Source organism: Pteropus medius, unplaced genomic scaffold (genome assembly GCF_902729225.1).
Source record: "Pteropus medius unplaced genomic scaffold, Ma_sr-lr_union100, whole genome shotgun sequence".
NCBI lineage: Eukaryota > Metazoa > Chordata > Mammalia > Chiroptera > Pteropodidae > Pteropus > Pteropus medius.
The window spans coordinates 29,168,414-29,193,832 of record NW_024349519.1 but is presented as its reverse complement, the minus strand read 5'-3'; the positions used below and the strand labels follow the sequence as shown (position 1 = coordinate 29,193,832).

Below are 25,419 nucleotides of genomic sequence, written 5' to 3'. Positions count from 1 at the left end.
GGGAGGTGATAGCAGAGAGGAGGCAACTGACCTAATTTGGGGGAGCATCAAGGAAAGCTTCCTGGAAGAGGTGGCATTGAAGCCAAGACAAAGAATCAGCAAGAGTTTGGCAGGTGGAAGAAGGGATAGAAAGCTGTTCCAGGAAGCGGGAAACAGCACATGCAAACTGCCAGAGGCAACAGAGAACTTGCCACATTGGGAAAATTGAAAATAGCCTTGTGTGGCTGGAGCTTTGGGTTAGAAGTAGAAGAGTTGAGGTGAGACAAGCAGCAATACTGATCGTGCTGGGGCGTGTCAGCCAGGTCAAGGAGATGGATTATATTCTAAATGCAGGTAGAAGCCATAGAAAGTCTTTTTTTGCTTTATATTAACATTTATTAAAATTTCAGTCTGAACTATTTGAAATCGTGCTTCTGTAGGTCATAAATTGTGTGCATTAAAAAAGTTATCTTAGTAGACACTGGTGGGATGAGGAGTTTTAAGCAGGGAAGTGAGTGATGTGATGTTTAAAAAGAGAATTCTGCCTACAGAATCAAGGGGATGTCCTGTGTCTCCACTGGTGGTGTCTGTGTGTCTGTGTTTGCTCGACTGCATGCCAGGCCCTGACCAGAGACCAAGCTGAGCCAATCCTTGCCCTCAAGCAGACAGCAATAACAAATAAATAATAAAGATGTAAAAAAGTCAGGAGATAAATACAGCAAGAGGAAACAAGATAAGTCAAGGATAGGAAGTGATGGGTGTGTGTTCAGAGGAGGCCTCCTTGAGAAGTGACATTTAAGCAAAGATTTGAGGGAGAAGGCATGATCCATAGTAGATGTGCTCCAGGCAGAGGGAATGGTCTGTTCAAAGGCCCTGAGGCAAGAGCGTGCCTGGCTTGTTCGGGGTCTATCAAAAAGGCCACAGCTCTGTCGCTGGAGCAGAGCAAGTGAGGGTGAGAGTGGTAGGAAGTGATGGCAGAGAGACAGGGCCAGATGTTCCTGCAGGCCTCATGAGCTGTGGGGAGAACTTTGGCGTTCAGAGCCATGCAGGGTTCTGAACAGAGGAGAGATGTGACTTGACTCAGGTTTTAACAGATTCCTTCTAGTCATATCCGTGTCTGTGTCACTGTTCTCATCCGTGACTGTCCCTGTCCCCTATCTAGTGCCTAGAGTCCCAACCTGGGCCCTGGGACCCCAGAATCATAATCAGGTTCTAGTACCGGCCTTGCCAGTGCCCCATCAGTCCCGGAAGTCCCAGCCCAGGGTCCCGAGCTGTGGGGGGACCGCGGTGGCTCTGACCCCAGCCTTGCCCCTCCCCCCAGTCTTCCTGCTCCTCCCAGGAGCGCCTGCACCAGCTGCCCTACCAGCCTACAGTGGACGAACTCCACTTCCTCTCCAAACACTTCGGCAGCACCGAGAGCATCACAGATGAGGATGGCGGTCGTCGCTCGCCCGCCGTGCGGCCCCGTTCGCGGAGCCTCAGGTGGGCTGGCACCCCCCCAACTCCACGCTGGCGGTCTGGGAGCTTGTGCACTGCGAGACTCTGGTCCGCGTGAATAGACGACTTGCACCGTGATGGGGGAGGCAGTTTCGGAGGCAGGCGGCTGGACAAGATGGGCTTCTCTCCCTGCAGCCCCGGGCGCTCCCCCTCCTCCTACGACAACGAGATCGTGATGATGAACCACGTCTACAAGGAGAGGTTCCCGAAGGTGAGGGTGGGGGCGGGGGGCGGGGGCAGTGTTGAGTATGACCAGCGGCGGGGCCCTCGCTCGCCTTAGCTCTGTGTGCCCCCTGGTGGCGGGTATGCGCAGCGCAGGCTCCTGGCGGCCGCGGCCTCTGGGCACAGCTCCGCGTAGTCACCCCTGCCCCGCCTCCGTCCCTCCCGCAGGCCACTGCGCAGATGGAAGAGAAGCTGCGCGACTTCGCCCGCGCCTATGAACCTGACAGCGTGTTGCCGCTGGCCGACGGCGTGCTCAGCTTTATCCACCACCAGATCATCGAGCTGGCCCGGGACTGCCTGACCAAGTCCCGCGATGGCCTCATTACCACCGTCTACTTCTACGAATTGCAGGAGAACCTGGAGAAGCTACTGCAGGACGTGAGTGCACGGGGAGGCCAGCCTCAGCCCAGACTCTGCACCCCCAAATCAGGCAGATGCCTTCGTTTTCCCTACATCCATCAGGGGGCGACTACCACTTGCCAGGCGCTAGTGTGGAGCTGAGGATTCAGGAGTAGAAGAGAAGGAAGTGTTCCTGGAGGGAAGGACACGATCCCTGCTCTAGGTTTGATGGGGGAGGCAGGAATCCAACCTTCCTCAAGTCTTTACTCAAATGTCAACTTTAGGTTGGCCTCCCAGACAACCCTATTTAAAATGTCAAAATTCTGCTCACAGTCGCCACCCACTGTTTTCTTTAGATTTCTCCTTAGTACTCAGCCTCATTGGTCATAATGTGCATTTTTTCTTATTTTATCTGTCTCACTCGAATGTCAGTCCCACAGGTGCATTGTGAGGTTGCCTATTTGTTCACTGTTTTGTCCTGGGTGACCAGCACAGTGTTGTGCCCACAGTCGATGGTCAATAAATGTTGATTAAATGAATGGATGAATAGGACGTGGTTCCATAGTGTAGCGGTTAGCACGATTGCTTTACACGCAGAAGGTCCTGGGTTCACACCCCAGTGGAGCCACGGTTTCTAGTCTACAGCCATGCCACCCTGAACAAGCCCAATGATGTCGGAAGCTAAGCAGGGTCGGGCCTGGTTGGTACTTTGGTGGGAGACCACCTAGGAAGACCAGGTACTGTAGGCATAAATAATTATAATTATAATAAAAATAAATAAATGGATGAATAAATGAAAGTAAACAAGATAATGCTCCCATTCAAATTAATGATGATAAATAGCATTTATTGAACATCTACTATATGTTGGGGGAACATCTACTGTATGTTGGGGCACTGGGAACACAGCAGGGAACAAATCAGAGAAATATCCAGGAAGAGGTCACATTGATATTGGGACAAGAATAATGAGGAGGTGGTATGTGCGTTGAGCAGGGTACATGCAAAGGCCCTGAGATGACAAAACAATCTGGGAAATTCCACGAGCACAGAAGCCAAATGACTTGAGGAGATGAGGTTGGGTAAGGGAGCAAGGACCAGAATATAGGGCTCTGGGCTCCAGGCCCTCCGTCCAGACCTGAAAGGCAACATATCGGTATCATTACATGCTCTGGCATCAGATCTATTTTTGCGTCTAGATTTTGCCACTAGGTCTGTAGGAGTCAAGAGCAAAGACTCCAAATAGCCTAGATTCACATCTGGCTCATCACTTATTTATTTTGCAGCCTTTGTCGAGTCTCTTAACCTCTCTGTGCCTCAGTCCTCCTGCTATAAAAAGGGGTTTTGCTCATTCATCAGTGCCACAAATACTTATCAAGCACCAATTCTGGGGCCGGCACTGACCTAGAAGCTGGGAATCAGCTGGAAATAAATTTCTGCCCTTGCAGAGCTGACATTCTAGCAGGAAGAAACAGAAGATAAACAATAGACATCAGGGTGGAGACTAGAGTGAGGCAAGTGATTATCGAGTTGTTTTGAGGATGAATTGCATGAGGGAAGGTCCGAGGACAGTGTCTGCTATAATAGTAATTATTCTTTGTGCTATGCAGCTTGGACCTCAGTTTTCTTACCTGTAAAACGGGACAACAGTAGTAGTGTATAGTCAGTGGGGTTGAGAGAGGGGCCTGGCTGAGGTGGGGCACCTGTGAATCCTATCCCCATTGTGCCCCCTTCCCAGGCCTATGAACGTTCTGAGAGCTTGGAGGTGGCCTTTGTCACCCAGCTGGTGAAGAAACTACTCATTATCATCTCACGCCCCGCAAGGCTGCTGGAGTGCCTGGTGAGGGGGTTGGGTGAGGGCGGGGGACTGGTGCGGAGCCCCTTGGAGCCCACCGTGAGCCTGCCCCTGCTTTGCCTCAGGAATTCAACCCCGAGGAATTCTACCACTTGCTGGAGGCAGCTGAGGGCCACGCCAAGGAGGGTCACCTTGTCAAGACAGACATCCCTCGTTACATCATACGCCAGCTGGGCCTCACCCGAGACCCTTTTCCAGGTGCTAGCTGGTGGGCACAGGAGGCTGGGGGTGAACCTGCCGGGACCCCAGCCTTCACTCACTCTCAGTCTCTTCCTAGATGTGGTGCACCGGGAGGAACAGGACAGTGGTGGCTCCAACACGCCAGAGCAAGATGACCTCTCTGAGGTAAGGCCAGGTAGCCCAGTAGTCAGCACTCTGGTTCTGGCCCGATAGGCGGGGTCTTACTTCCTGGCTCTCTGCCCTCAGGCTGGGTAGATCTCTTTGTCCCCACTCTGAGCCTCAGTTTCCCCATCTCTTAAATGGATTAATACTAGTTCTTCCTCCATGGGCCTTTTTCTTTTCATGGTAAGGTACACGTAACATAAAATGTATCATTTTGACCATTTTAAAATGAACAATTCAGTGATGTTTAGTACATTCACAATGTTGTGCAGCCGTCATCTGTGTGGTTCTGGAACATTTTTGTCATTTCAAAAGAACACTGTACCCATTAGGCAGTTATTCCCATCCCCCACCCCCAGCCCCTGGCAACCACTGATCGGCTTTCTGTCTCTATGGATTTGCCTGTTCTGGACATTTCATATACAAGGAATCATTCACTCTGCGGCCCCTTGTGTCTAGCATAATGTTTTCAAGGTTCATCCATATTGTAGTGTGAATCAGCACTTCGAGTCCTTTTTCTGGATGAATGATATTCCATTGCATGCATATACCATGTTTGTTTATCCATTGTCCACTGTTGGACACTTGGACTGTTTCCATCTTCTAGCTGTTGTGTGACTAGCGCTGCTATGAACATTTATGTATGAGTATTTGTTTGAACAACTCTTTCACTTCTTTTGGGTATCTATACCTAGGAGTGGAATTACGGGGTGATATGATAATTCTATGTTTAATTTATTAAGGAACCGTGCATGGGGTTTCAAGTGAATCGAGTGTCTCTCAGTGTTGGGAGCTCAGCATAGTAGAAATTGCCATGACCCCACCCCCAGGCCAACCACATTTTGGAAGATATTTTACATGTCTAGTGGAAATGACCTGCTGTCACAGCCACATGTTTGTTTCCTCTGAACTGTCTAGTGTTTTTCGAAAATTTGAAGCAAAATATAGAAATCAGAAGGTTTTGTCTCAAAATCTGGGTCTGGGCCTTCTTTTGAAAAAATCAGAAGTTCTGGCAACACTGTGGTGGAAATGGCTGGCACTGAGTGGGGGCTGCCCTATAATATCAATCACCTGTCCCCCGTCACCCATGGCTCCCACCTGACCTGCCTGGCCCCTGAAGGGGATGAGTTTATTACCTTTATTTCAAATTGTATATATGAATTCACACACATATACACACACCTTTCCTATATGTATGTAAATATATATATATTTAAAAGAATCTCACTATACATGCCATTTGTTTAATTTTTTGAATAGGTAATGGAATGACATCACTCAAAAGTCTAAAACTCTAAAAAGGTATTTATCTTTAATTGTTGTTTGTAGGATTCTACATAATTCCATTCAATCAAACTTGTTAATTGAGTGATTCAAATCTTCCATCTCCCTATTCATTTTTTTTCCTGATTGATCTAATAGTTTCTGAGAGATATATGTTAAACCCTTGTTTTGAGCAATTTCTCCCTGTAATTCTGTCAATTTTTGTGTCAGACATTTTTAGGCTATAGTCTTAGGAGCATACAAGCTCAACATGTTCTTTATGTCATAATCTTTTGTGTAATATTTATGGAATAAATCTTTGTCCCTAAGAAAAATAAAAATAATTTTCAAAAGAAGTATATAATGAAAAATCTTACATTCACCCTTGTCCTTTACTACCCTGTATCCTCCCAAATATTATTAGTATATGTGCTACTGAGCACCCTCCAAAGATGATTACATAGTTCTGTTTTGTCACATTTTTTACACAAAAGCATACAGTACATATTAGTGCTTGCTTTCTTCTCCACTTAATAAAAGACTTGGGAGAACTTTCTGAATCAATATACTGACAGATTCCTTATTTTTTTTTTTAACAGTGGCACAACATTCCTTTATATAGGTGCCCCTTAAGTGTTTCTTTAACCAATTTCCTATAGATGAACATGTCAATTGTTTCTAATCTCGCAATGAACAAGATAATACATGTGTTGTTTTCACATGTGCAAGCCTATCTGTAGCATTAATCCAAAAGTGAAATTGCTGGTTCAAAGGGAACATACATTTGTAATCCTGATATACATCGAAGTACCTTCTGTGGGGGTTGTACCAATTTACACTCCCAACATCAAGGTATAAAAGTATCTGTTTCCTTACAGTATTGACCATAGACTGTGTCAGCTTTTGGGAATTTTTTTGCCAACTTGCTAGATAAAAAAATGGTATCTTGTGTAGTTTTAATTTTCCCTTCTGTCATTATATGTGAGGTTGAGCATCTTTTTATACGGTTAAGAGCTCTAATTTTATTTCACATACCTTGCCTATTTTTCTCTTCAATTTTTAGGCTCTTTGTTACTGATTTCCAAGAACTCTTTATATATTATGGTGATTATTTTATAGGCTTTTTTCCTAATGGAAAGAAGTTAGGAATAAGGCTTCAGAGTCAGACAGTTGGGTTCAAGTCCTGATTTTGTTACTCCCTCAATGTGGCACTTGGATGAAGGACCCACCCCCCCTCCATGCCTCTGGTTCCCCCTGGGTAATGGAATAACAAGAGTCCCAATTTTATCATGATGATGGTGGTGGTTTCCATCTTTCCCCTGCAGGGCCGTAGCAGCACAACCAAGGCTAAGAAACCACCTGGAGAGAATGACTTTGAGACCATCAAGCTCATAAGCAATGGTGCCTACGGGTGAGCCACCCGGGGCTCTGGCGGGGGGAGGGTGGCGAAGGCCGGGTGTCTCGGAGGTGACGGCCGGTCCTCGCTCTCTCCCCCTGCAGTGCTGTCTACCTAGTGCGACACCGTGACACGAGGCAGCGCTTCGCAATGAAAAAAATCAACAAGCAGAACCTGATCCTGCGCAACCAGATCCAGCAGGCCTTCGTGGAGCGTGACATCCTCACCTTCGCTGAGAACCCCTTTGTGGTCAGCATGTTCTGCTCCTTTGAGACCCGGCGCCACCTCTGCATGGTCATGGAATATGTGGAAGGTGTGGCTGCCTGCGGGGATGTAGGGAAGATGGGGGCATGCGCGCTGGCCAGTGCTGCTGGGTGGCCTACCTGAGCCCCAGCCACTATACTGACTATCCACCTATATCTTTATCTACTTTTTTATCCATCCAAGTCATTGGTCATCCATTCTACCTGATGATTTCTATCCAGCTATCTATTAGTTTATCTATGTATTTTCATTTCATTCAGTATAGATACAGCCATCCAATTATCCATCCATCCATCCATTTACTAAGCCATCTGTTTTTCCCGCCATATATCTTTTTATCCATTATACGTCGATTTTTAAAAAATTAATAGACTTTTTTTAGAGCTGTTTTAGTTTTATAGAAAAACTGATTGGAAAGTACATAGAGTGCCCACATATTCCCTTTCCCCCTAGTCTCCCTGTTATTTACATCTTGCATTAGAGTGCTATATTTGTTATAATTGATGAACCAATATTGGTACATTATTATTAACTGAAGTCCGTAGTTTATATTAGAGTTCACTCTGTGTTGCACATCTATTTTTCATACATCTGACTTTTTATTTATCTAGCCATTCATTCATCTGATTTTTCACCCACTTACTCATCATTCATCCATCCTCCCATCCACCCACCCATCCATCCATTCACCAATACCTATTTATTTATTAATCCACCATCTATTTATCCATCCATCCATCCATTTACCATCTATATTTTTATTCATTCATTCAAACCTCCATTCTAGCAGCCATCTCATCTTATCTAATTATCTAGCTTTCTCTATCCATTCATCCACAATTCATCCATCAGTTTTTCTCTCCGTTTACCATCCATCCATCCATCTAACCGCCAATGCATATATTTTTCATCTGTTTAACTATCCATGCTTATATTTGTCCAAATATTAATGTATTAATTGCTCAAATACACACATAATAGAGGTATTAGGACACACACATATTCTCATGGGGCTAAAGCTATGCTGTCCCCAAGCCTTAGTCAACCATCCGTTCATTCAACAGATGTCCCTTTATTGTCTCCCTCACACCATGTGCTGTGCTAGGTGCTGGTGGCACAGTGGGGGACAGACAGACACACCTCTCTCTCATGGAGGTTATATTCTGGTCTGGCTAGACAGACAATAAGCCAAAGCAACCAGATTGTTTCATACAATGAAGATGGCGATGAGGACCTTAAGGCTCAAGGAAGCCATGGGGACGTAGGTGGGCAGTAGGCCTTTCTGAGGCCTGCACTATAACTGGAAGAGTGAACCCCAATCGTTTATAAAGTTTCTTAGATGAGAAGGCATCTGGATTTGGAGGAGCAGCAAGGAGGCCAGTGGAGCTGGAGTTGAGTGAGTGAGCGAGAGGAAGGGTGGGGTAGATGAGGATGGAGGGGCGAGGGGGTTAAGCATGCAGGGCATCGCAGAGCCCAGAATGGCACTGAGTTTTATGCCAGGTGTGTCAGGTAGCCACTGGAAGGTTTTAAGCAGAGTTGACATGGTCTGACTTACGTTTTAAGAATATTTATTAAGCCGCTGTATGGAGGGCAGAAGAGGGAGACCAATATGGAGATGACTGCATGAGTCCAAGGTTATACAGAGGAAGAAAGAAGTGGACAGAATTGGGATCTCTTTGTTGGGTCGAGCACACAATTGGTGTGATGCTTGGGGCCTTCTGAACATGGCCCAGTCTCAAAGTCTTATTTGGAAGTCAACCCAGCTTTGTTCTCAGCATAAGTGTGTGTCAGGATTACCTAGGGTTGTGGTCAAATGCAGATTCCAGGGCTCTACCTTCAAAGAGTCTGATTCATCAGTTTTCTATCTCAAACAAAGACATTTATTGACTCATGGGATCAAAACATCCATGTCGCCTTCAAGAACGGCTGTATCCAGGTGCCTAAACCATGTCCTCAGGAATCTATCCATTTCTTGGCTCTGTTCTCATATATGTGGACTTCCCTTTAGATAGACCTGGGCAGTGCTTCCAGACTCAGTGGATAAGCAGGCAGTCTTTGGTACCCACCAGAACTCACCTCCACCATCAACTCCCTGCATGATCCAACCTCTTTCTGAGTCTCAGATCAAAATGACTTTGGAGGATGGCTAAGCGGTCCCCAACCTTTTGGCACCAGAGACTAGTGCTCCTATGAGAATCTAATGCCTGATGATTGAGGTGGAGCTGAAGCGGTGATGCTAGTGCTGGGGAGCAGCTGCAAATACAGATGAAGCTTCGCTTGCTCGCTTGCCACTTACCTCCTGCTCTGCGGCCCAGTTCCTAACAGGCCGTGGATTGGTACCAGTCCGGGGGGTGGGGACCCCTGGATAAGAGGACAAGAGAAGCCTGGTAGAGGGCGCTCCCTGTGTGACCTGAGAAGAGAGAGGGCCCTCTCTGCCTCAGTTTTCCTTAGCTGTAAAATGGGGGCAATGTGAGGTGAGGACCTGGTGCTATGGTGCATGCCGAGTGCTCAGCTCTGGCGTGGGGATGTCTCCCTCTCCACATGGATGTACTTCTGCACCCACAGGGGGGGACTGTGCCACCCTGCTGAAGAATATCGGGGCACTGCCGGTGGAGATGGCCCGCATGTACTTCGCTGAGACAGTGCTAGCACTCGAGTACTTGCACAACTATGGCATCGTGCACCGTGACCTCAAGCCTGACAAGTGAGCCTTGATCTTTTCTGCCACCTCCTTCATGTCCCTCAGGAGGCCTGCTGTGGAAGGGCCAGGAAAGAAGTGGGCCCACCTCTGAGACTCCCTGTTTGTGTTTGCAGCCTCCTTATCACCTCCATGGGCCACATCAAGCTCACAGATTTCGGCCTATCCAAAATGGGGCTCATGAGCCTCACCACCAACCTGTATGAAGGCCACATTGAGAAAGACGCCCGGGAGTTCCTGGACAAACAGGTGTGTGTGCAGATGAGGGGGTCATGGCGGTGGGTAGTGACCCAGAAGGACCTCGGGGCCGAGGGCCTGGTGGGAAGCATGGCTCCCCCTCGAGGCCCCTCCCATGGCCAGGGCACAGGCTGATGGCCTGCCCCTAGGTGTGTGGGACCCCAGAATACATCGCGCCCGAGGTCATCCTGCGCCAAGGCTACGGCAAGCCAGTGGACTGGTGGGCCATGGGCATCATTCTCTACGAGTTCCTGGTGGGCTGTGTGCCCTTTTTCGGAGACACGCCTGAAGAGCTATTTGGACAGGTCATCAGTGGTGCGTGCCTCTGAGGTGGGCAGGTGGGGGGCATGGGGACATAGGCAGGCCCAAGATTTCCTGGACTCCAAAAGTGACTCCCAGTCCCGCCTTGCTCTGCAGATGACATCCTGTGGCCCGAGGGGGATGAGGCCCTGCCCACAGATGCCCAGCTCCTGATATCCAGCCTCCTGCAGACCAACCCCCTGGTTCGGCTTGGGGCAGGTGAGGGGTCTGCTGTACAGAGAATCTGAAGGCTTGGGACCCCTTGGGGAAGCAGAGCTGCAAGTGCTGTGGCCCTGGAGTGGAAGATGGGTCGGGGGCTGGGCTGCAGAGCTTGCTATCAGCTGTCACTGGAATTCCCTCCCTGCCTCCATCAACCCCTTCCTCCCCAGGTGGTGCCTTTGAGGTGAAGCAGCACAGTTTTTTTCGAGACCTTGACTGGACAGGGCTGCTGAGGCAGAAGGCGGAGTTCATCCCTCACCTGGAGTCTGAGGATGACACCAGCTACTTTGACAGTGAGCGAGACAGGGTGTGGGATCTGGTGAGAGGGGCCCTCATGCAAAGCCTGGGCCGGGACCAGCCTCCAAGACTGGGGAGAGGGCTGAGGTTGTGGTGTGGGAGAAGGGAACCCTTCTCAGAGGCGTGGTCTGCATAGGGGCGGGGCTCAGCCTGAGAAGTTGGTTAGAGAAGAGTTTGGGGTACAGGAGGAGCCTGGACAGCGAGTTCTCGAGTTGGGCTTGGGCCTGGATTAGAGGAGTGGTGCTAGATCCCAGAAGGAGGCAGGAGCCGAGCCTGGCCTGAGATGGAGCCAGGGTGGAGAGTGCCATAGATGGGATATTGGGGTGTGGCCTCTCTGGAGGGAGGGCTAGATGGATTCTCTGAGAGTTGGGCAGGGACCCAGCCTGAATCAGATGAAGAATGCGGTAGGGCCTGGCTAGGCCTGCAGGCCTGGCTTGAACAAGGACCCGGCTCTGGTTAGGGGTGTGACCTGAGGGTGGACCTGTGCCCACAGTCATGGCAGACCCCGCCATCCCCAGCCCGCTCTGACAGGTATCACCACGTGAACTCCTATGATGAGGATGACACGACAGAAGAGGAGCCTGTGGAGATCCGCCAGTTTTCCTCCTGCTCCCCACGCTTCAGCAAGGTTGGCCAAGGCTGGGCTAGGGGTGGGGTGGGACCTGGGGAAGGCGGGGTGGGAATGGGGGCAGGGCCTGGGTTGGGGGCAGGTCTTTATCTCCCAGCAGGGTTGAGAGGAGAGGAATGGAGGTGGTCCTGAGTGGGGCAGGGGTTGGGGAAAGGGGCTGGGAAGCAGGGTGCCAGGCCCGAGGTCTCAGGCTGGGGAACCTACTGAGGGGGCCGGGTTCTGGGAGTAATCAGGCCTGAGGGGAGGCCGCATAGGGGTCTATGGCACAGGCTTTTGGCTGGATGGTGGAATCTAACAAGAATCTGGGCTGTTGTAGAAAGGACTCACAGTGGGGCGGAACTAGGTCTAGACGAGGAAGGGGCAGGACCTTGGGGTAGAGAGGATGAGCAGTTTGGGGGGTGGCAAGGGTTCCCAAGGTCTCGCTTTGAGTAGCAGCTTGTATTGCGGTACAGGGCCTAGCCTGGGGTACACATGATTGACTTGGGCCTGGGAAGGTGGGGGCAAGAAAGCCAATTCTTCAAGGTATGGGTGGGGCAGGGTCTAGAATAGGGCGGGGCTTAATTATGGGGTGGGGTCTGAACTGAAAAATTGTAAATGGTTGGAGAAATGATCCAGAATTTGGGCTGGGCCTGGCCTTAGGAGGGAGGTGCATGGTTTGGGCGGGTCAAATAGCGGAAAGCTGGTTGGTTCGGGAGCAGAGGCGGGACTTGGGGGCCGAACTTGCCCCCCACCGACTCTTGCAGGTGTATAGTAGTATGGAACAGCTGTCGCAGCATGAGCCTAAGACCCCTGTGGCAGCAGCGGGGGGCAGCAAGCGGGAACCGAGTGCCAAGGGCCCAGAGGAGAAGGTATCCGGCAAGCGGGAGGGCCTGGGAGGCCTGACCCTGCGCGAGAAGACCTGGAGAGGCGGCTCCCCAGAGATGTGAGCAGGGGAAGGAAGGGCTGGATTTTGGAAGCGGGACCGAAGGGGCGAGTCGCCTCTAACCACGCCCCCTTTCAGCAGCAAGCGGTTCTCAGCGTCTGAGGCCAGCTTCCTGGAGGGGGAGGCCAGTCCCCCGTTGGGCGCGCGCCGTCGTTTTTCCGCACTACTGGAGCCTAGCCGCTTCAGCGTCCCCCAAGAGGACGAGGATGAGGCCCGGCTGCGCAGGCCTCCTCGGCCCAGTTCTGATCCCCCAGGCTCGCTGGATGCGCGGGTCCCTAAAGAGGCAACTCAAGGGGATGGCACTGCCAGCTCCGGGGACCCCGAGGCCAGTGAGTGCCCTCTCCTGCTGCCTTCCCCAGTTCCCCAGTGACCATATATTGAACTTTTAATGAGCCTGGTACTGTTTATGCAAGATCTCATGTACTCTTTATACTCCAGTCTGGGTTCTCATCAACATAAGGAACACCCCGTATTCCAAACTTGGTCAGTAAACAAATATATCTGAGCACTTCTCTGTATCAGGAGCTGTGCTAGATGCATGCTACTTGCTCTCATGAAACTCCCCTTCCAACAAGAGCAAGAAGTAGGAAAAGCATTCCAGGCAGAGGGAACAGCATGCAAGAAGTCTATGACCTTGGACTGACTCCTAACTCACCCCCTTTATTGCAGCTGACAGCCTACGCCCAGGTGACCTCCTCCCACCCTCAAAGGACGGGGACCCATCAGGCCTGAGGGCTACCAATGACCTGGTTCTGCGCCGGGCGCGCCACCAGCAGCTATCAGGGGACCCCGCAGCAGAGAAGCGGCCTTCTCGAACAGGGGGCAAAGTCATCAAGTCAGCCTCGGCTACAGCCTTGTCTGTCATGATTCCTGCAGGTGATGCTGTGCCCCACCTGTCAGGGGAGGGGCTGCCCCATTTGTGCCAGGATAGGCCAATGAAAACACTGCATTTTCCCTGTCTACAGTGATTGGCACTGGGATGGACCAATGAGAGCCCTGGGACTTTGACTAGGAAGGAGGGAGTTGCAGATACAGAAAGAGCTGTGTCTGCTGGCCTTGAGTTCTGACCATGGTTCTGTGTCTGCAGTGGACCCCCACGGAAGCTCACCACTGGCCAGCCCCATGTCCCCACGATCTCTCTCCTCCAACCCATCTTCGCGGGACTCCTCTCCTAGCCGGGACTACTCACCGGCTGTCAGTGGACTCCGCTCCCCCATCACCATCCAACGCTCAGGCAAGAAGTATGGCTTTACCCTGCGTGCCATCCGCGTCTACATGGGTGACTCGGATGTCTACAGTGTCCACCACATTGTCTGGGTGAGCACTCGTGGGTGAGGTCTTTGTTCTAGGGTCGGGGGTGAGGGGAGAGAAGGCCCGCCCAGGAATGAGGGACAGCTCAAACTCGGAAGCCAGGCGGCCTGAATGAAACTTTCTGTGACCCGTGGTGTCCATTCCCCCTCTGAGCTTCAGTTTCTTCATTTGTAAACTGGAGAGAATAATTACTATTTCATAAAGTGTTATAAGGATCACAGTGCACACAGAGGTCGGTGTCTGGCACATAAGCTGAGGGAGCTTTCTTGTAACCGATCCTGTTAACCCTGCTCCTGTGTGGTGCCCTGTCTCCAGCATGTAGAGGAGGGGGGCCCAGCTCAGGAGGCGGGGCTCTGTGCCGGAGACCTTATCACCCACGTGAATGGGGAGCCTGTGCATGGCATGGTGCATCCTGAGGTTGTGGAGCTGATCCTTAAGGTGAGTGCAAGGCGGGGAGCACACTGGGGGAAGGGGAAAGGAGAGGGGATATTCTGGGAATTAGAGCTGCCTGAACAGCAGCTCATTTGCCACCCTTCTTTCCCCAGAGTGGCAACAAGGTGGCGGTGACCACAACGCCCTTCGAAAATACCTCTATCCGGATCGGCCCTGCGAGGCGCAGCAGCTACAAGGCCAAAATGGCTCGGAGGAACAAGAGGCCCTCAGCTAAGGAGGGCCAGGAGAGGTGGGTGGGGCCAAATGCAGTGGGTGGGGCTATACACAGCAGGCGGCAGCAACACTTTAGCTTTTGAACTGTGGACAGGGCTAAAGTGGGAGAGGTGGGGGAACAGGAGAAGGAAGTGTGCGGGCCACCGAGTAAAGAAAGAGCAAAACCTAGAGGACAGAGAAGGAGGGCTTGGGAAAGTGGAAGGCGCCAGTAAAGGAAGCTGTGCCAGATTCCTGGGCTGGAAGAAAAGCATTGTGGGAGTGTCTTGGGCAGGTGGGCAAGACCAGCAGATCTGGATTAGAGATGGTGCTGTTCAGTAGATGGTCTTTCCCTGTTGGATGTGTTTGGATAACTAGGAAAGGATTTCTATCTGGATCATGAGCATGCCAGGCAAGACTGGGCCAATTGAAATAATTTCTCCTTTGTAGGTAGGAGGAGCTAGGAGAGGTGGGTGGGGCCAGGAGGTTCTGTTTTGATCTGTGAGTTTGGCCTGGGCAAGTCATAAGTGGGGATTTATTTGAGTGAGAGGAACTGAGTCAGGTGAACTGAGTCAGGTGAACTTCCCGCCTTGATAAGTGGGTTGTAGCTGGAGTGGGCGGGGCCAAGTGGTGGGTGGTCCCAAGGGCTGTTGTGGGAGGAGCCAGGAATTCTGGACTCTAGCCTACGGTAGATGGACCCTTCTCTGTACCCCAGCAAGAAGCGCAGCTCCCTCTTCCGCAAAATCACGAAGCAGTCGAATCTACTGCACACTAGCCGCTCGCTGTCGTCGCTGAACCGCTCGCTGTCCTCCAGCGACAGCCTTCCTGGGTCACCCACCCACGGTCTGCCCGCACGCTCGCCCACCCACAGCTACCGTTCCACACCCGACTCCGCCTACCTAGGTATGCTTTGCGCCTCCGCCTCCGGAAGGTCGAGCGCGGGTGCCTGCCACACTCAATACCCTTTCTTGCCCATTCGCAGGGGCCTCATCCCAGAGCAGCTCCCCGGCTTCGAGCACGCCCAATTCGCCGGCATCGTCGGCATCACACCACATCCGGCCCAGCACGCTGCACGGCCTGTCGCCAAAGTTGCACCGCCAGTACCGCTCTGCACGCTGCAAGTCGGCCGGCAACATTCCACTGTCGCCGCTGGCGCACACGCCATCCCCAACGCAGGCATCGCCACCGCCGCTGCCTGGCCACACGGTGGGCAGCTCGCACACGACGCAGAGTTTCCCGGCCAAGCTGCACTCGTCGCCGCCGGTGGTGCGCCCGCGACCCAAGAGTGCTGAGCCCCCGCGTTCGCCACTCCTCAAACGCGTACAGTCGGCGGAGAAGCTGGGAGCTTCGCTGGGCGCTGACAAGAAGGGCGCTCTTCGCAAACACAGCCTTGAGGTGGGACACCCGGACTTCCGCAAGGACTTCCACGGCGAGCTGGCACTGCATAGCCTCGCCGAGTCTGATGGCGAGACGCCCCCTGTCGAGGGGCCTGGCGCGCCCCGACAGGTCGCTGTCCGCCGCCTGGGACGCCAGGAGTCGCCCCTGAGCCTGGGCGCGGACCCACTGCTGCCTGAGGGCGCCCCCAGGCCGCTGGCGGCATCGAGTAAGGAGGAGTCCCCAGGCGGTATGGAGGCCTGCACTCCTCCCCGAGTGACGACTCCCGGGGGCCGGACTCTGGAGCGGGACGCCAGCGGTACGCGGCACCAGAGCGTGCAAACCGAAGATAGTGCGGGCGGGGCGGCCAGGGCTGTGGCCAAGGCCACGCTGAGTCCTGTTCAGGAACACGAGACAGGCCGGCGCAGCAGCTCTGGTGAGGCAGGCACGCCCCCGGTGCCCATTGTCGTAGAGCCCGTGCGGCCGGGGCCCAAGGCCGAGGTGCTCCAGCCTCCAGCCTCGGACTCTAAGGGGTTGCAGGATTCCATACCTCTGGTGTCTTGCGCGTCTGAGGCGCCCCGAGGCCAGGATCGCTGGGTACTGGAGGTAGTGGAGGAGCGGATCACCCTGAGTGGGCCTTGTTCCAAGCCGGCTTCCCCCAAGCTCTCCCCAGACTCTCAGACCCCTTCTCTAGCCCCAATGAAGAATGCGCCCAGCAGCGCAGTGTCCCCAGCCCCACCAGCTTCCCTTCTGGTTCCCGTCACCAAGCCTGAGGTGTGGCTGACTTCCCGGTGCCCTGCTGAAGCTGTACCCCCAGTAGGCCCAACCAAAAAAGGGGCACCCTGCCCCACACCCCCAGGCCCATAGCTGAGGGGGCCACTGGCCCTGCACTGTACAGCCTCCTATATACATATGTACACATATAAATAAAGTGTGTCTGTGCTTCGTGAGCTTTCCAGAACTTGCCCCTCCTCCCCTGGCAAGGCAAGGTTTCGGCCCTTTTGCTGTGTGTTTATTTAGCGATGGAACTTGTCCTGGTTACTAGAAAGGAGAGGTGAGTCTTATGTGGACCCTACCTTGTGGTCCCCCTTTGTATCTCACCCATGACCCAGCTGCCCCCAGACCCTCAGGGAGCTGCAACCTGTTCTGAATCCCAGTGCCCTCCGGTAGAAAAGGTTAACAGCCTCATCCACCAGTTTCCTTTTATTCCTCACCAATCCTAAATCAGGTGTTATGGTTCCTATTTTGCAGATGAGTAGAATGAATCACAGAGAGGTTAAGGCACATAATTAAGGTCACAATTAGGAAGCGAGTAAATAGGGATTTAAACTGAAGTTCAAACTGGCTTCTGTGCCTTAGCTCTCAGACTCTCTGCTGGGCTTCCTGGAGACGAGGTCCTGCTCTTCTCCCCACAGGGCTTCCAGGCATTCACCAGAGGCTGGAAGGCCTTCCAGAGGGTGGGCAGCTGGGCACACAGTGTGCCCCCACCTCGTTTCTCCTCTTCCAAGTTCCGATTCATGTCACCCACACAGGCCCAGGGACCTTCTGGGGCTACACACCACTTGGAGTGGTCATCTGTGCTACTGAAGGTGAGCCCAGCTGGCCCGGGGAAGGCTATCTCGGTCACATCCAGCACATGCTGGACCCCAGAGCAGTTGGAGGGCAGGATGTGACGAGAGCGTGGCCAGAACTGGACCTGCAGGGTGCTGCCAAGGGCCTCCGCCAACCAGCCAGAGTACAGATCTGTAGAGGATGGAAGGAGGGAATGGGCTGGGTCAGGGGCCCTGCTAGGGGTTCCCTAGGTCACTGCCCCTCTCTGAGCTCAGTTTTCTCAGTTGTCAATTCCTGGCAACCCTGGGGAATAACAACATTAAGACTAATAGCCCTTACTAAATGCTGTATATTCATCACTTAACTCATATCAACATTGGGGTAGACATCAGTACCATTTTTCAGATGGGTAAACTGAGAGTCCAGTTAAATCATGCACCGCACAATCAGAAACCAATAGTTGAACCCAGATCTGTTGATTATCTACCTCTCATGTACTTCTGGCTACCAGAGTCCTTGTCCTTATCTCTCACCTGCCCTCATCCATGGACACACTCTGTAAAAATAGTTCTTCAACCCTCAATCTCAGGGCTCACCATCTCCAAACTTTCCAAATTTGGCAAAGCTCTGGAATGTGGCCCCTGCCTTTGATGTGAGTGTTACACTGCTGTTCCAGGGGCTGTGGTAAACGTGGTGGCCCTTGACCACCTCCTCCAGGTCAGGGAATATCTGGGCAAAGGTCTCTTCCAGCTTGTAGTCATACACTTGGGGGTAGGTGTAGCTCAGCTGTCTGCCTGGAGGGCAAGGGGAGGAGAAAATGAGACTGTTTTACATACTGGCCTGAGAATCAGGAACTCACCCCGCCTCTCAGTTCCCACTCACCAATGTTCGAGAATTGTTTGAAGGGAAAAGACACGCAGAGCAGTGTCTGCCCATAGGTTTGGGCAGAAGAAGGCCAGCTGTATCCAGCAGAGGAAACAGGTGGGAAGCCGGGAACGCTATGGATCAGCCAGAAGCCTGCTTCCTGGTCAAAGAGCAGCACACCTGAACCAGAAGACAGGGATCAAGGGCTCAAAGCATCCCAACAAGCACATGTGCAACCAGGAACACACTCGGTTTGCAGGGAGTCTGGAGAGGGTGTGGGCAGTGTTGAGACCACCACTGGACACTTTTGGAAGCAGACCACTCATAGTTTGGAGAAAGGACGTTAATATAAAATGAGGAAGCAGATCCCAGGGCTTGATAGAGTAGTACCCCCTCCCACAGGTCAGGGGTTAGCTGAGGAAACTGTGGAAGGAAACCAGAGCCCTTCCACAAACCCCAATCTGGGCCTCACCCTTGGTGTGCCCCCTGCTGGAAGTGTCCTGAGTCCCATTGTAATTAGGCGGCTGGTCATTGTAGAGTAGGAAGGCGAGCTGGGGGAGATGGACGATAAGACGTGAAGTTTCCCCTGCAGGCCACGCCCTCCCTAGAGTCCCACCCCAGGTTCTGCCCAGCATCCTTTCACCTGGCTGATGTTTCTGTACAGCGGCAGCAGGCTGCGGCCCACGGCTCCCATCAAACTGTCGATTGTCCCCACGCCGTCTCGCCAGCCCCCGGAGCCCTCGTCCAAGTACTTGTACTGCAGCCCCTTCTGCGCTGCAACCCCGGGCCCGCTGTGAGCCGGCAGCTTGTAGACCACAAACCTGGCGATTGGGGAGTGACAGAAATGAAGGAAGGGGAAGAGAAAGAGCCTCGGGCTTCACCCAGGAGCAAAGCAATCCCCAGTCTGGCCCCAGGGGTGTGGTCGGCGCCCGCGCACTCACCAGTCCACAGGCTGCCCAGAGTCTCCATAGCAGGTCAAGGTGCCTGCAGGGACCCACAGCAGCGCGGCCAGGAGCAGAGCGCTCAGCACCGCCATGGGGCTGAGGTCGAGGAATCTGTTTTGAGACCGTGAGGCGCCGGATCACATGCTGGGTCAGGCCTGGCCCCTTGTAACTTTCATTTCCCCAAACTCAGCCGAGAACCCGAGGCACGACAGCTCGAGCATGGAAACTCCGTCCCCCCGTATGAAAAGTAGAGATTTGAAAAGGCGGTCCCAGACCATCCGGGGGCGGGGCTTCCTTTCGAGCGTTCACTCTCTGCAGGCCCCGCTCCAGCCAGTCCCGCTTCCGGAGGACTCGACCCGGAAAACTCTTTGGTAGAGTCCACTCTCTGGCTCGTACCAGACCACGCCTTTTTATAGCAAGGCGATTCCGGTGTTCCGCCTCCCGCCCATGGCTAATCACAGCTCAAGTCCCTCCTCTAGGCTCCTCCTCTTGTCTCGTTTAATTCCTGCTAATCCTAATCCACTCTTTCACCGGACCCATTCTCTCTCGGTTTATGGGTCAAATGCAACTTGCTTTTTTTTTTCTTTTCCTGCCATAGATCCTGAGTTCCAATTCTTGTGACTTTGCTCTCTTAAGGGGAGTTTGTGCTCCTAGTCCTCTCCCTTTTCATTCTGCATGTTTTCCTGGGGCTTCCCTGAACTAGCCAAGTGGTCACTTTGGATCATGGTAAGGTGAAGGGTGCTGGGGCTCCGGGGTCCGGCTGAGGGCTCTTAGATGGAGGGAAGACTGTCCCTGTGAATGTCCCCGAGGTTCAAGGCAGGAGACAGATGATGTAGCCTGATCTCGGGTTAGGAGAAGGCGCGGCAAGGTTTGCAGTACCCGAGAAGGGGTCTCTGAGGCTAAGGAGGTAGGCTGTGAAGGTGTGTGTGGCCCCCCATTATCACCTCTGGAGGTAGAGCTTCCTCCCATCTTCCAGCACCCAAAACTCACAGTCAGGCCAACGCTGAAGCTTTATCTAGGAGGGGCGTTTTTACAGGACCCATAACCATTCACAGCAGATTGCCACAATGTGGAGCTTCAGAAGTCACAGTGTGAAGACCCCTTCTTGACCCAGGGTCTCTGAGAAGCCTCACCCCACAACCCCTACTGCTGTCAGGGCCCCCTGTGAGCTGGTCTGAGGGTCCAGCTTTCTGAGGGTCTCTCTCAGTCCGAAGTGTCTGAATGTCCATCTGAGCTCATTTATTTGGAAGTCTGTCTCCCTGGGTCTGAGTGATGGTAGGAAGTCTCTGTGTGGCCCACTATGGCTAAGGGCATGTGGGAGCTTCCGTTGGATGCTCCCCCAGGTCTGTCTATGGGCCAAGCCTTGATCTTTCGGTGAATCTGTGGGGCCGCGAGTTTGGGCGAGGGTCCTTTCAAGGGAAAACCACCCAGCATAGACCCACTCTTGTTCCATCCCCAGTCCCGTGAAAGTCCAAGTGCTGGGGAGGCCAAGTGGGGGCAGTTGGTTCAAAGGTGACGCTTCATGTGCAAGGCTAGGTGATCCGAGCGCGAAAAAGCACGCGGGCAGAGCTGGCAGCGGAAGGGGCGCTGTCCGGTGTGTTTTCGGTAGTGCCGGGTAAGCTCGTCCGAGCGCGCGAACCGCCAGCCGCAGCCGTCCCACGTGCAGGCGTATGGCTTCTCCCCTGGAAGGCGAGGAAGCTGTGAGCGCCATTGTTCGCCTCATCCCGCCCCCGGGTCTGCCCCTGCATCTGGCCGCACTCCTTTGCTCAGCCTTGGACAGGGCTAGAGTGAGGCAAGTGAGGCGTCTAGGGTGCGAAGTTTAAGAAGCCACTTACTCTCAGGGAAGTGTACTCAGGTCCAGCCCTCTGCGACCCCGACCCTTCTTCTATACCTGCATCAGGCCCCACGCCTGTTCTCATTTTCTGGACCCAAATCACATCCTTTACACCACTGGCCCCACTTCCTGTGCACAGGTACCCTGCCCCTGCGTCCTAAAGTCGTCCCACCCTCGTTCTTTGGCCCTGCGCCCTGTAGTCCGGCTCCTTCGTTGCACCAGGGGACCCTCCAGGCTGCTGCCCTATCCTTGACCCTTGGCCTGACCCTTGAGCCCCGAAATCCACCTGGTGTCCCAGGCCCTATCTGCAGTGATTACTCTCTCCCGCAGCGACGCCTGGATCTTCCACCTCTCTGACAGGTAGGTACAGCTGACCCCATCATCTATGCGGATCCCAAAATGCATAGGCTTCACTCTTCCTCCTACCTGTGTCTATTCCACGGCACCGCCTCTGACTTCTGCTCCTTGAGATCCAGCTTTTTCCTCACCCTCCTCTGTTTTCCAGCTATTTCCTCTTACTCTCCTGGACCTGACTCTGCATCTGGGAACTTGAAACTGACTCTGCCCCTGTATTTCCCCTCCTGAGCCCCAGACACGCCCCTATAGTCTGGCTCTGCCTCCATGCCAACAATCTCCCGCTTATACTCCCTGACCCATAACTCCGCTCCTCGCTTGCCACAAACTTGAACCCAGTGTCTTTGGCTCCTTCCCCAGCATTCCAAGCTTGGCCCCTCCCCGCAGTCTCCTCTAGCCCCCGCTCCTCGCCGCCTGCCAGGTCTTACCCGTCAGTTCCCTGAAACGCTCCTCAGGTTTTCCGGGTCCTTTTTCTGCCCCCACTCGCCTCCCACACCGTTGCCTGTTCTCTAGCTTTCTTTACTCGGGAGGGGTCAGGCTCGTTCTTAGTTTCCTCTGTCCCATCCCTTGCTGTAGGGCTCTGCTTTAGCCCCGCCTTTAACGCTATGGTTCCGCCCCCTGGGTCGGATCTTCGCTTCTAGCCCCTCCCCCTTGTTCTCGGTTTTGTGCTCCCGGGCCACACCCTGTTCCAGAGGCCCCGCCTCCAGTCCCGCCCCCATGTCCCTGCGCCTCACCCGTGTGTGTGCGTAGATGCGCCTTCAGGTGGGAGCTCTTGGTGTAGCTCTTGCCGCAGCCCGGGTGCGTGCACGTGTGCGCTGCCTGCCTCTTGCGCGCCCACGAGCGCCGGCTGCGCCTGGTTGGCGCGGCCTCAGTGGTTCCTCCTGGGTCTCCTGCAGTTCCCCCGAGTCCCGCACCCGCCGTTCCGGGTCCCAAACAGCTCAGGAAGGAGGGGGGCGCGGCAGGGCCAGGCGCGGGTGCCGGGAGCCCGCGGAAGAGCTGGAAATGCCCTTGGTACTGTGACGCCGGGTACAGCGCGGGGTACCCGGACAGTAGCCCATAGGGGGTGCCCGGCGCTGCAGGCACTGAAAGCCCGGTCCGTGGAAAGTAGCTGCCGGAGGAACCCGCGCCCGGCCCTGGATACACCGGCTGCAGCGGCAGCACCTTGGGCTCGGGGCCCGGGACCAGGGCTGGGCTCACGAAGGTGTCAGAGGCCGGAGCTCGGGAGGTCGGGCGCGCCCAGCCCGCTTGCTCCTCGGGACCCAAGAGCCCAGGCACCAGTCCCGGGCCACTCGCGTACGCCCCCAGAGTCTCAGGCGGTGGCGAGAATAGCACCCCGGGACCCTCGACGGGCGCCAGGGCGCAGGTCTGGGGCGCGCCGCCCGGCTCTGAGCACGGCAGGTTGGTGAGGAAGAGATCCAGATCCCAGGCGGTGGCCGTGTCCCTTTCCTCGTCTTCCTCCTCCCCATGCGCGTTTTCCAACCCTGGCCTCACATGGAGGGGCGGCGTGTTGGGGTCTGGGGGACCCGGACCCAAGTCCTGCACCTCCTCAGGACGCCACCACTGCGGGAGGGAGCCGGTAGCGTGAGGCTTCAGTGGTTACCAGACCACCCTGCCCGAAGACAGAGGCGGCCTGTTGCCCTGATGGGAGCAGGCTGCCCAGAAGCTCTGGAAAGGGGTCTTGTTTGCCTGTCTGTGAAGTCTGTCCTACTCCCTCTCACTGCCCTGGTTCCCCCAAGCTTCAGGAACAGAGGTTGGATCGAGTCTGGCTGGTGACAGGAGATAAGACTTAACATTATCTGGAGCCACACTCAGGCATGGGGGAAGGGGTTGGCAGAGCTAAGAATGGAAGACCAGGGGTTGGGGAGGGGGACGTACTGGCAGCCTTGCCTCAGTTTCCTCCCATTCCTTCCCAGTCCCCAAAGAAGATTAATTCTCAAGATTAATTCCTGGATGTCCCCTAGTCACCTTTGCTCTTTTCCTGATACCTGGGGTTGTCTCACTGAGCCTAGCCCCCCAGGGTGTTCAGCTACAAGCCTCAGTTTTCTAAGACAAAAATAAGCCCTTAGAACACGTGTAGACCCCTAGACTGTGCAGAGGACCCCCAGCCCTGGCCAGGTCTTTGGATTCCAGGGTAAGATGTGACCACTGCCTGGGACCCCAGCCAGCCACCTAGACCCTGTGGCCTCACCTTTAAGAAGTCTTCCTGTGTGTCTGGGAAGGAGCCTAGGGTGGTCAGTGTACCGATGGAAGGCAAAGTGGTCTCAGCTGCGGCCATGGCTGGCTGGTGCCCGCCCTGGGCCTCAGGCCTCCTCTCCCTCAGTGGCCTCGTGGGCTCTGAGGCTCCAATGGCCCCTTGGAGGGCTCCTCTCTGCCTTCAGCTGATTGGCTACAGCCTCTGATAAGGGTCAGGAAAGGGGGGGTGGGGGTCACTGTTTCTGGGAACAGACCTTTGTGGCCTGTTTGAGGCAGAGCTTTAAAGACTGACCCTCTATCTAAAGCCCAGTTAGATGTTCAGGGGCTGGGGGTTCAGAGGTTTGGGGGTTCAGGTATTAGATAAAATGAGGCACTGCATCCTCAAAGAAGGAGAGACTTGGGAGCCTGCTCTCAGTTACCTTCCTGGAAGAGGGGTGACAGAATGGGGATTTTGGGAAGGGGCTTCAAGAACCCCTCTCCTGGCTGAGGCCCTGCAGCCCACCCCCTCCCCAAGAAACAGAAGCAACGATGCTGATGGCGGGACTTGGCACAAACTCCCTGCCAGGCCAAGCATTATCAGACACCCCAGACACTGAGGCTGCTATCAGGTGGAGGCCCAGAACAGCCAAAGCTCTGTCCCTAGCAAGTGGTGGCGCTGGGGAATGGGGCTTCATGTTAGCTTGGCTTGAAATTGCCTGGGTTGTGAACTCTCAGGGTCTGAGCCCAGTGGCAGGAACAGCCCCTGCTAATCAGCTGCCACTGTCTACCATGGGCCCTCCACTCTGGTAGGTGCTGCAGGGAGGGAGGCTGTGTGGAGGTTGAGGCTGGTGCCACTGCAGTTGCTCCAGTGCAATAAGGGCTGGGGAGGGAGAGTCGACCCACTCAGCTGGGTGGGAAGGTACCATTAGGTCAGACCACAAGGAGTACCTGGCCTGCAGGAGATCCTCACCAGCCCTTGCCCTGGGCTTTGCTGCTGCCAGATGTCTGCCTTACATGGGGGCAGGATCCAAGGTGCTGCACCAGGGACCTTCACTGTGGTACCCTGGGAGCCCAGAATGGGGGCGACATGAACACACATCACAGACACATAGTTCATAATCGTACACACATAATATTCAATTACATAGTGACACAAATTCCTTGTCCCTCAGCCACACAGACCATGTAGTCCCACATATAATTGTGTGTCTGTGCATGACATAGACCATGTACAGGTACACAATTCCCAGGCAGGAAAACACATACTGTTTGGTTATAGACTGTTATAGTCACACAATCTCTCAGATATAGAATTCATAATCACACAGACAGGCACCTGACATCACGCACAGTTACCCAATCACACACAATCATACACTCATACTGACATGATTTAGCTACAATCAAACAGACATGCAAGGATTCCTGGATGTTCTCACAAAACTAGAAAATGCAGTCACATAACTCTGTCAAACATAAATGTGCCTCAGACACAAAAACATGAAACCCAGCTGCACACAACCATTTACAAACACAATGATGTAGTCAGGCACACAGCTAACATCAGACACAATCATATCCAGCACCATATAAAACCTACATCCTTTAATAGTCATGCCACCTGTCACTATTACAGTACGTAATTATTTAGTCACAGAATTGCACTCAACCATAGGGAGTGCACTCAGTCAAATGCAGACAACCTTACCAACATTAAACACCCTTATAAGGGAAAGGCACACAACCTTGCTAAGTCAGAGATACATCACCGCAGACAAAAAATTGGAGTTGGCATGCCACAAACGCAACACACAAAAAGAAAAAAAATTATGTGCTATAAGAGGGGTGGGGGCAAAAAGTAATGTAAAAACCAGCTTGACACACCTACTAGGAGAGCTATAAACAACAACAACAA

At 53.5% G+C, this 25,419-nt stretch overlaps 3 protein-coding genes and 1 pseudogene across 5 annotated transcripts in view; 2 read left to right on the top strand and 2 right to left on the bottom strand.

Annotated features, from left to right (window-relative positions):
* The window catches only part of MAST1 (microtubule associated serine/threonine kinase 1), a 35,681-nt gene extending 18,951 nt beyond the window's left edge, over window positions 1–16,730 (top strand). For 2 of the 3 annotated variants that reach the window (XM_039882789.1, XM_039882787.1), the window contains 22 exons: window positions 1,301–1,461; window positions 1,612–1,687; window positions 1,867–2,076; window positions 3,776–3,877; window positions 3,958–4,090; window positions 4,170–4,237; window positions 6,823–6,908; window positions 6,998–7,206; window positions 9,723–9,861; window positions 9,972–10,104; window positions 10,242–10,407; window positions 10,510–10,611; window positions 10,782–10,904; window positions 11,427–11,536; window positions 12,280–12,458; window positions 12,537–12,787; window positions 13,128–13,334; window positions 13,546–13,775; window positions 14,085–14,207; window positions 14,315–14,451; window positions 15,127–15,314; window positions 15,394–16,730. In XM_039882789.1, the coding sequence (XP_039738723.1) occupies window positions 1,301–1,461; window positions 1,612–1,687; window positions 1,867–2,076; window positions 3,776–3,877; window positions 3,958–4,090; window positions 4,170–4,237; window positions 6,823–6,908; window positions 6,998–7,206; window positions 9,723–9,861; window positions 9,972–10,104; window positions 10,242–10,407; window positions 10,510–10,611; window positions 10,782–10,904; window positions 11,427–11,536; window positions 12,280–12,458; window positions 12,537–12,787; window positions 13,128–13,334; window positions 13,546–13,775; window positions 14,085–14,207; window positions 14,315–14,451; window positions 15,127–15,314; window positions 15,394–16,652 (4,392 nt within the window). In that variant the 3' untranslated portion in view covers window positions 16,653–16,730. The remainder of the gene's footprint in view (window positions 1–1,300; window positions 1,462–1,611; window positions 1,688–1,866; window positions 2,077–3,775; window positions 3,878–3,957; window positions 4,091–4,169; window positions 4,238–6,822; window positions 6,909–6,997; window positions 7,207–9,722; window positions 9,862–9,971; window positions 10,105–10,241; window positions 10,408–10,509; window positions 10,612–10,781; window positions 10,905–11,426; window positions 11,537–12,279; window positions 12,459–12,536; window positions 12,788–13,127; window positions 13,335–13,545; window positions 13,776–14,084; window positions 14,208–14,314; window positions 14,452–15,126; window positions 15,315–15,393) is intronic. The other variant, XM_039882788.1, reaches the window with a different exon arrangement.
* Window positions 2,675–2,786, top strand: LOC120618769 (uncharacterized; annotated as a pseudogene).
* Window positions 16,731–16,972: 242 nt separating the features above from the next.
* DNASE2 (deoxyribonuclease 2, lysosomal) lies at window positions 16,973–19,461 on the bottom strand. Its single transcript, XM_039882799.1, is given in 7 exon segments — window positions 16,973–17,189; window positions 17,191–17,528; window positions 17,933–18,130; window positions 18,219–18,380; window positions 18,673–18,751; window positions 18,844–19,021; window positions 19,142–19,461. Coding segments are annotated over 7 exon segments (1,092 nt in total). The 5' UTR covers window positions 19,237–19,461; the 3' UTR covers window positions 16,973–17,147.
* A 674-nt stretch (window positions 19,462–20,135) lies between these two features.
* On the bottom strand, window positions 20,136–23,622 carry KLF1 (KLF transcription factor 1). The gene is made up of 3 exons (XM_039882812.1): window positions 23,521–23,622; window positions 22,067–22,892; window positions 20,136–20,826 (listed from the first exon to the last, which is right to left on the bottom strand). The coding sequence occupies exons 1-3, from the start codon at window positions 23,605–23,607 to the stop codon at window positions 20,651–20,653; spliced, it is 1,089 nt and encodes a 362-aa protein (XP_039738746.1). The 5' UTR covers window positions 23,608–23,622; the 3' UTR covers window positions 20,136–20,650.
* Window positions 23,623–25,419: the final 1,797 nt, after the last annotated feature.

Bases quoted from the DNA above. Each gene is read 5' to 3' on its own strand.
- KLF1 (XM_039882812.1), bottom strand. From the start codon at position 23,607: ATGGCCGCAGCTGAGACCACTTTGCCTTCCATCGGTACACTGACCACC. The intron at 22,893-23,520 runs GTGAGGCCACAG...TCCCTCCCGCAG, and splicing joins CACAGGAAGACTTCTTAAAG to TGGTGGCGTCCTGAGGAGGT. The intron at 20,827-22,066 runs GTGAGGCGCAGG...CTCGCCTTCCAG, and splicing joins GCATCTACGCACACACACGG to GGGAGAAGCCATACGCCTGC.